Below are 9,930 nucleotides of genomic sequence, written 5' to 3'. Positions count from 1 at the left end.
CTCACTCTTGGATAAAGCTTCCCTAAAATCAGGACTCAGATTATGGGCTGGAATGAAAGCACCCTTGAAAACCCCCAAACGTTATCTCAATCTTCAATCACCACGCAAAAAATGTGTAGGTCTATGGTAAAGCCAACAGAGCTCACAAAATCAGTATTAGTGACATTTAAACTTCAAAGTTAAAGTTTTCTTGAAATGATCAGAACCTCATGCCTCTCTGTGCTACTATTTCTCTTTTGCAGACTCAAGAAATAGCTAAAAAGTATAAGAACTTACTATGACACCAGGCACAAGCTTGCAAACAACTCCTGTCCTCTCCTCTCCTCCTGCAGACAGACTTGCGTGAACTTAACCTCACCTTCATTAGCTGCATCTCCTCCTACCCCTGACACTAGGCTGGAGGAAAAATAGCCTCCTCCCCCAGTCTCCTCCCTATCCATATATCTTTTGCTGCTTGGAAACTATTCTTGCCTCAGGCCATGCAAATCACAAGATTATCTGTAACTGCATTCCTCAGGTCTGTCCAGGAAGAGGTGGGGATAGCACAACCCCCAACCTGGAAAAGCGCCATAAACCCCAATCCCTCCCCCTGGTTTGGAAATCTATCCCAGCTTCTCCTATACTCCAAGCTCTGCCCACAGTACCATAGCACAAGAATGTCCCAGCTAATGTCGGTTGTTAGGTTTCAGAGTTAACGATCTAGAAAGATGAATGGAACAGTTTGCACTAGTCTAAGAAACACAGGTTTTGATAGTTTGCAGGCTCAGGAAGAGAAGAAACATTTGAGATCAGATTTAGAAGGTGTCCTTTACCACCCACAGGCCTGGAAACTTGGTTTTTATATTTAATTGAAAACTTAAGTGCTGCAAAAATTGATGGGACCACCGCGAAAGGGCCGGTACTGTGTCCTACCGTGTACTTACTTTACCCTGACTGGTGCTACGAGGAGACAGTGGAAGAAAAAGAAGCATAGAACATTAACAAAAAAAAAGCCATTTTATTGAAAATGAAATTCAAACTTCAAATTAATATTACAATCATGAGAAAATGCCAAACAATTCAATTTACAGTTGCAACATACAATACAAATAGTCCCTTTGAAGTTGAAGTAAACTGATCCACAATCATCGTCTGTGGCATAAAGCAGAGTGTGTTTGTACAATATGTGCATGAAAAGCAAATCTTGGGTGACAGCATTTGAAAAAATAAAAAATTAAAGCTTGTATTTACACAAAATGCTACAAATATTTTGTTCCAGCAGAAATTCAAGACTGGTAAAGCATATTTAACAACAACAAAAACATTGGAATGTCACTCATATTACCTAAAAGTTACTGTAAAAGTATGGTTTTGGCTGATATATTTAAAAGTACTGCATTTAAAAAAAAAAAAAAAAGCAAAGAGTTATCTGTAAACATGGAAGTAAACAAACATCTAAAAAAGTTCTCAGAAAATGTTAAAATGAAATGCATTCTATTTAAAAACAACAAGAAATTCAGGGGTTCAGAGAATGGGGCTTCTTTGAGCTCATGGCTGATCCAGGTTTTAATTATTGCTTTTGCTCATGGCTTGTTGGCTGTGTGCAGCCCGGCGAGGGGCTGAGCTTTGCTTTGCTAAGTGTGAAAGTGCAAAATTTTCCCCACTTGAGATGGTACCTGTGGAAACCGGTAAATCTTTGCTCGGGGACTGCTGGCAAAAAAGTTCAATGCTAAGAAAAGACACAGCAGCTGGTCTTTTAAAAGAAACGATAAATGCCACACGAATGATGCTGTGGGTTAAATAATTTGTTTTACTCATCCATCCCAACCCACTGACCCTGATCTCGTTACCCTTAGGAGGGGGGAGAAGAGGATTTAATCCTCCATTCAGCAAAAGGGACATCGAGCCTGTTGTGCTGGAAGTAAATCTTTGGTAGGATAAGAGAGCTGAAAAGTAAAAAAAGGCCATTTTTAGTCTTTAAATCTATGACCGGTGCCAAAGATTGCCACTCACCGAAGGGAAGGGCTGTCGTACCTTTGAGAAAAACTCCTTTCTGTTGATGCTAAGCACCTCGCCAAATGTCAAATAATCTGATATGATTTACTACATAGCACTAGTTGGGTTTTTTTCAGTCTAAAATCCTGATTCAAGAGCATTTCCAAATGAACTCAAAAGCATTTTTTGAAAGCTTTGATGAGCATCTCTGCCTCAGCCTGTACAACTCCCTCCGTGACCAGCCTGACATACCTGGAGAGATTTTCCAAAGGCACCAGGAGGGTTCAGGAGCACAGGGGGTCTACTGAAAGTCAAGGGGATGGTGCTCCTCCATCCGCAGGTACTTAGAAAAGCCTTTCCTGCCTATCTTAAGCAGGCAGAGCCAGACGCCTGCCCGCACAGCCAGGGAAGCCGAGGGCACAGATCGGGCACACGCGCCTCGACTGGGAGGAGAACATGTTTTCAACGTTTGTCCCTAATGGTCCAGTTGAAAAACCACGGGGACACAAACAGAGTCCTGTCGGTACTGAGCAAAACAAAAGTCTGGTCTGTGCTGGATTTATCCAGAAACAAAAACCAAGTGCTTGAATTTTACAACAAAGTCTTAAAAAAAAAAAAAAAAAAAAATCTGGGTTGCTGCCTGCAGCCACTCTTAACAAAATTTCAACACAAAAGCACCCTAAAAATTACTTAATATGCATACAGTAAACCTTAAAAAGCCCTTCTCAGCAATAACAAATAATGTACAAATATAGTACCTTTTATTAAATAGGAAACAGCTTGCACTGGCAGTACATCTTTTTCTCTTGCTTACTAAACAAAAAACAAAACTGAAATGTGTAACCAGACACTGGCTTTTTAAGTGCTGCTGAGACTAACAAACGTATTTTACAGTTACAAATAAATGGACAGTGGTATGCTTCAAGCTACCACAAACCAACAATAAATAGAATCAATTACAGCTTCCATCTTTGAAGGAAAACTAAGTATTAGAAGAAAAAAAAAAGTGTCTTACTTATACTTTAAGCATACTTGGTATACAACCTTTAGAAGGCAAAGACTTTATTAATTAATTTTTTTTAAGAGCACATCATCACGCAAATTGGAGGGATGTACCTTGCTAATGTCAACTCGTTTAACAGCTTCGCTATTAACGAGTGGTGATGGTGTTGTCTGGCTCTGTATGGCTATGCCCACCATTGATTTATTGCAATACTTTGGAGGTAGCCAAAGTATGTGGTGGCTGACAGTCCCCAAGGAGGCTGCGGACGGTGATGACTAAGGCAGGGGAAAGAGGGACCGCCAGCAAACCCCATCAGCACATGCCAAACATTCCACTAAACCAGGCTTAACGTCACCTGCCTGGGGACAGCGTCGGGAGGGCAGTTCAGCTCCCATCGCATCCAGCCGATGCCGTGTCACCTCCCTGTTTGCCGTAGTAGCCCTGGGCTGGGCAAAATTTGGACCTCTCCACTGGAGAGTTTGGTGGCAGACAGGTTGGTTAAGGGTTTTGGGTGCAATTTGCTCTCCCTGTATCATGCCTGGGAGCCCCAGGGTGGCTTTTAAGGTGACTTTTTATCTTCATGATTTGCAGAGGTGAGTATTGCTGCCCTTGGGCTTGTCTCTCTAATACAGCAACAGCCACATCGGCTTCAAAGTCAACCCAGCATCCTTATGGCTCTAGCATTTAATGCTAACGGGTGGTGATGCGCTACCAGGCAGTTTCTGTCTCAAGTTTTGAAACTTTTTATTCCATCGAGTGGGCTGAAATTGTAAGGGGAGGGGAAAAAGTTTCACCAGTTCTCCCTTAATCCCATTTCTGAGATATTTAACAATTCATTATTTGTACAATACGGGCTTTGAAACGGTTTTGATTTTTCTTTGGGGAAAAAAACCACAAACCTGTCAGAATTCAAATCATGCTGTCAAAGCAGAACATTTTAAATATGAATATTTTCAAATTTTGAAGTACTGAGAAAAATCCTGGGAGAAGAAGAAATTAGGGGAAAGGTGGAAAATATTTCATCCTTCCTACCATTTTTCCAGTGTCTCCACAACTACTGATTAAAAGGCAAGACTGTGTTGAAGGCAACCAGACAGCTAATAAAAATATTTTAAACACAATATTTCCTTCATAAGTTATATAAAAAGATCCTACATCCAAAATCATTTGATGTGGATGCATTTGGGTTGGGTTTGTCATTTTTAAGTCACATTGTAAACTGGTTCACACTGGAACTGCTTTTCAGAGTTGGGTAAAGGTTTGAGGTTTACACCATTGCAGAAATGTAATAAGTGAAAAAAAAAAAACACAACACTTTTAGAGACCGAAGTCAATATATCATTACATTAAGAAAAGTTTAAAGGGTCCAAATGTCATTAAATAATTATAAATATTCTTTTAAAGTTATATGATGATTCATGTTAGCAAACAACCTCAAATTTTACACACTTATAATTTAAAAAAAAAAAAAAAAAGAACATAGCCAAACACAAATACTATGTATACCATTTTGGCTCTAGTAATATATATTGCCATTTTCATATTTTGCAAAAGTAATAACATTTTGGTTTTTGTTTTTAAAGGTTTTGGTTGTTATTTTTGGTTTTTGGCTAATCAAAGGCAAAATGAACGGATACAAAGCAAAAAGGAAACCCCAGGGGTGTCTAGCCTAACTTGAAGATTTGTTCTATTTAAGTACCCAAAAACAAACGAAAAAAGCAATGAACACAGAGAAGTTCCAACCATTATCTGCAGCAAGGCTTGGACAGAGTTTTTTGGGTCAGCTGTTTTCATCTGAGTGTATCATGGAAAAATGGAAGCAACTTGATCTTTGCTTTCCTTTTTATGTGCACCAATACAAGCCAGTTGAATTGCACTACGGGTATGAAGAGGGTCCCATACGTTGTATGATTGCAACTGTATTTGGAGTTCATGGTTAGGATTTTTTTTAATTAAAAAATAAAAGGGAATGCAGCCTTTGCCTTGCATCACCATGTTTCTCCTGAAAGCTGGGGAGTCCGTTCTCTCCTTATTGGCAAAAGAACTCACTAGTTATTACAACAATCTAGACAAAAAAAAAAAAAAAAAAAGAAAAAAAAAAGAGGGGGGTGATTTTTTTTGTGTGTGTGTAAAAAGTACATTTTAAATATAAAACAAGGTAAAATGGTTCCAAGAAAAAAAAAATAAAATATGTGCTTTGATCCACATAATCTGAAACATGGGTTGTGGTGTGTTGGTAACTCTTGTGTTATTTATGGCCATTATCATCCCATCTACACAGTTGCACATATCTGTAAAATCTTTTTTTTTTTTTAAAAAAAAAGACCACAAAAACAGGCACTTCGTAGTTAGTCGACCGTTTGTTTGGTTTGGGGTTTTTTTGGCTCGCGGAGGTCGGGCCGGCTACAGAAGAAATCTCAGTACGGCCTCCAAACGGACTCATCCATTCTGCCACTAGAATTCAAGACGGTTGGGGAGCTGCTGTGGCTGCCATCCGCCTCCACACCGTCACTCTGGTTGGGCAAGTTAGGGTTTAACAGCGTGCTGCCGTTGGACGTGGTGGTGCACGGTGGAAGCATCCTGGAGGGGGAGCGGTCCCCTCCCGGCACCATGGGGAACTGGTATGATCCTGACGAAGTGCCATAGTAGAGATATGGAGTGCTGCTGGTCTGGAAAGGTCCACTTTGGTTTTGGGAAGAGCCAGGGTAGGGTGGTGGTAGGTAGGTGTGGTAGTGAGTGGTTGCGGACATACCCAGTGACATGCCTGAGGTGACTGGCGGTGTATAGGTAAAGGTGGCTGGATAGTGCATTCGTGGGTTGGAGAAGCGGCTCTCAGTGAGGGATGAAATGCTTGTGAACTGCCTGGGATCTGAAAATGGGCCCAGCTCTGAAGCACCTAAAAAATTATAACAAAAGACGGGGGAAAACAATTCTGTAAATACCATTTTTTGTATCAAGTGATGATAGAATTTTATTTTTCTAAGAAAACCCATTTCTTTTGGCCCCCAAGAGAACAGCAGATCATATCAAATAATACATTGCAAGGAACAGAGTTATACACCTGTCTTCTAGAAGCACTGGGCCAAACTCATCCCTGGTCTAACTCCACTGATGCCAATGGAGGGAGCAGCATTGCCAACCTGAAGCGTTCATAGGTCACAAGTCAGGCCGGGAAAAAAAAAGAACATCCAAGAGCTTGAAAAAGAGCCAAAAAGAGAAAGGTGGATTTGGAGTTGATTTGCCTTCTGGTTTCTGAGCTTTGAGGGTTATGTGTCTCTGGGTTTTTGCTATATAGCCTCTTGAGAAACTCAGGTCTGGTTGCACACGAAAGCTGAGATTCCCACCTCAGCACATGCCGTCAGGAGCTGGGGTTTCAAGAAAAGCAGAAATTACCGTGCAACTTGTAATAAAACTACAAGAGTTGGCAACACCGAGTTAGTTGCACCACTGACAGCAGGAGAGTTACACCGGGGGTGACTAAGCCCCACTTCTTGCCATAAATCAATTTATTTAGGTGAAGATCTGCTCAGCTACTTCCTATGGCTGAAAAATATTATTTGCTGCAGCCGAAGGATGGACAAAGCCACTGAGCCGATAGCAAAGATGCAAATTTTACTTTTCAGTGCAGTCAATGGAAAAGTACAAGCCCAACACTCTTTTTGTCGTTGAAAAAAGTTGTTTTCATATGTAGTCTGTGCAGTCTGGTTAAAAAAAAGACCACACAGTTTATGGCTACTGTGAACGTCTGGATGGTAACGCTGTGAATTGGAGTCTAACGCAAAACAGGGATGGGTAAACTCATTTTGCCTAATTTTTAATCCCACATCAAACACCCAAAGTTTTGGAGCAGAACTGGAAAGCAAACGTTAGTAGCTTGGTGATCTGCTTAGGAGACTGTGGGATGGACAGGAGCAGAAGAAAAAGATGGTGAAAGCTCACATTAAGAGCCAGAAAATTGGAAAATAAAAAGGGTGTGGGAAAGGGGACAGGGGGAAAGAGAAAAAGCCTGATGAGGAAGTACAGTGCAAGAGGGAGACAAATGCCTTGGACAGTATGCAGTAAATACATATGTACATTTTGAGAAAGAGAGAGATGGAAAGAGCAGTGTATAAATAAAGGGGAAAATCATGAAATCAAATGGGCTCCCTCTGTGCTTCCCAGCCAACACTTCTACAGCTTTACAGTCCTCTAGATTCAAGGGTTCATCCACTTCTTTGCCAGTCTACCGAATCTGATTTACTTAAGAGGAAAATAATGCATCTTCTAGATGCCAAGCTGATGTGCTAAACACTGAAACACCCTGTGTATCCTCAGTGTAAGATGCAGTAACGCTTCTCCCTGTAGACAGGCTTTGGATCTGACCTGCCGACACTGCTGTGTAGAACGAAGGTCCCTCTAGCCCTTCTGCCCTCAGACCCCTATAGAACCCACAATGATGGTTTCTGCCATAAACCACAGACTCAAACAGACCCTGCCACCTTGTGTGGCACATTTTGTGATTTAGATCGTTATTCTCTCCTGTTCTACCATCTTATTTAACCCACACCTTCAATAATATCTAAAAACAGCAGGGGGGCGAAGCTCAGGCACAGCTTGGGTTCAGGCTGGAGGACCTGGGCCACAGCCAGCCAAGCATCCAAATCATGCAGCCTGAAACCTGGGGATTATAATCTGCTGTCTCAAAAGATATCGAGTACAGAACTTTAAATGGGCAGTAAAAGCCCAGTTTTAACTCTGATGACAATGTGATTACTATTATCTTTATCTGGAACTGAATCAGTGACCTACGGGTGAATGGGTCTGTCTCCATCATCAATCCCTACAACCGCAGCCCCATGGAATGTAATATAACTTGTACCTTTACAGCAAACACTCTACTACTTGATGCAACTTCTTTCGTTCCCAACTGCAAACAATAGCCAGAGGCAATACCACCCAGATTCAAAGCTGTAATTTTGGAACACTATCCTTTATATTGTGAACAGGTCTGATACGTATCTGGAAATATAAGGTTAGAACATAATTTCCCCAGCTGCTCAAAATACTGAGTTTCAATCTGCTACTGCTTATACTCTTTTTTTTTTTTTTTTATTGTTATTGCAACTCTCCCAACATGAACAGAGTTGCTCTTAGTTTACCCTGACAGAAGCTAAAAAAGGCTTTTATAATCACAGGTAGAATTGTTATGAGTGTACATCGGCATTTTTGGTTTCTTTGCAGTCAATATTCTTTTTTTCTTAATAACAAGCTATCCACACAGTTTTACACATTAAAAGGCAATCTCCCTTTCAGGGATAGATCCAAATATTATCTGTATGGGTGCTGCCAAGAGATCATGTAAGTGTGGAATCACGGGGAATGTGCACACCACACGTAGGCATTTCTAATGTGGGGCTACAGACCTCCTTACATACCCTAGTAAATCCACACTTGTTTGTTTTTACTGTTGCTTGTAAAGCACAATTCTATTTACCCAAAGGCTAAATAACCATAACCCTTTCTTATCTCACTCATGGCTGTGTCTGCACGGCTCCTGCATACTCACTTCTCCAACTCCCCTTTTGCCCAAATGCCTTTTGCTCTCTCCTTAACTCCCTGCACTAGGCTGCGATTTGTTCCCGGCCTTCTGTATCTCCATTGTGTAAAGATATTTTTGGAGATCAGAAAAAGCTTTCTGTGATGCCTGTTCTAAAGTCTCCTTTTTAAGTGAGTCTAGAAACTTTTTTAAAAGTCACCTCTAAAACTCATCCTCACTGCTATGCAATCGCACTGATGCATTTTCACCCTCCTCTTCTTCCTCTCTCTGTCCTACCTCCTTGTGTTAAGGTTGATTTTGGTTCTAACTTGGAACCACCAGATGCATATTTATATATATTTAGCTCTTCGCTGGACTGGGAAGATAAACAGCTCTTCTGGGTATGGCACCCATCTTTGTATATCTAGCTGTGCACAAATAGTGATGTCAATCAGCAACATAGTAACATGACAATGCAAGTAAATAATTTATTTATTCCTCTCCCCAGCAGGATCAAAGATTTATGCTAATTTTTCCTCCATCAGACCAAGAAAACAATTTGCATCTGTGAATTCCCACTCTCGTGACAGCTTGTATTAAATGGGTGAAGCACAGATTCTCCGCCCTACATCGTGGCTGCAAGATTGCGAAACCACACTTCTGTGAAGAGAAAAGTCTTTATTTTGTGCCACCAGAAAGAGAAACGCAGCAAAAAGCACAGCAAGTGATCTTCTTTCCCTATACAGTCTGTTCAGCTCACCATGCTTCACAATACAAAAAAAAAAAAAAAAGTGTATTGAAAAAAAAAACCTTTACATCTGAAAGAGTCCAGATTAACTGTTTTTAAACCCTCCAAGCTGATTCCTCCTTAATGTAACCTGGCACTCAAATTTTCTGAGAGCTATACGTTTAGAACAGAAAAGTGGTCATGTTAATATGCCAATATATATGCTAACATCCTAGATTCAAGAATACTGCTCCAGTGTGTTTCATATTTAGAATAAGAACAATTAAAATTCCATGTGGTTTCACTTATTTTGATGCAGAAGCCTCATTAAAAACCCTAGACTTGGGCATTCGCCAGCAGCCGACTAAAATGGTTTTGCATTCGTGCTTAAAAACCAATTTTACCTGTTGCAGCTTTGCAGCTCTACCATTTACAGCTGAATGCGTACCGTGGTCATTTCTCTTTTTCAGTTTACAGATGCCAGCTAATGCCAGTTAATGTTCATTTCTCAATTAATAAGCTGTGCTTGTGGTTTGCAGAAAATAAGGCAACAAATTTCTGCCAGGTTTACAGCACTTTGGCCAATCGCTTCCAATTATTAAAGATCATAATGTACCCTGGACAGATTAACTCCTTGTGGGTACAGCAAGCTGACATCTACTTTAGAGGGTTATAGGATAATTTTATAACTTACAAATATTGCAATTTGCT

At 40.6% G+C, this 9,930-nt stretch overlaps 1 protein-coding gene across 11 annotated transcripts in view; it reads right to left on the bottom strand.

The window, feature by feature from the left end:
* Positions 1–5,394: 5,394 nt before the first annotated feature.
* The window catches only part of RUNX2 (RUNX family transcription factor 2), a 151,563-nt gene continuing 147,027 nt past the window's right edge, over positions 5,395–9,930 (bottom strand). For all 11 annotated transcript variants that reach the window (XM_074861380.1, XM_074861381.1, XM_074861382.1 and 8 more), the window contains one exon: positions 5,395–5,873. In XM_074861380.1, the coding sequence (XP_074717481.1) occupies positions 5,395–5,873 (479 nt within the window). The remainder of the gene's footprint in view (positions 5,874–9,930) is intronic.

The sequence above is a fragment of the Strix uralensis genome, chromosome 3 (genome assembly GCF_047716275.1).
Source record: "Strix uralensis isolate ZFMK-TIS-50842 chromosome 3, bStrUra1, whole genome shotgun sequence".
Classification (NCBI taxonomy): Eukaryota; Metazoa; Chordata; class Aves; order Strigiformes; family Strigidae; genus Strix; species Strix uralensis.
The sequence above is the reverse complement of the archived record's forward strand: the minus strand, read 5'-3'. Positions and strand labels throughout refer to the sequence as shown.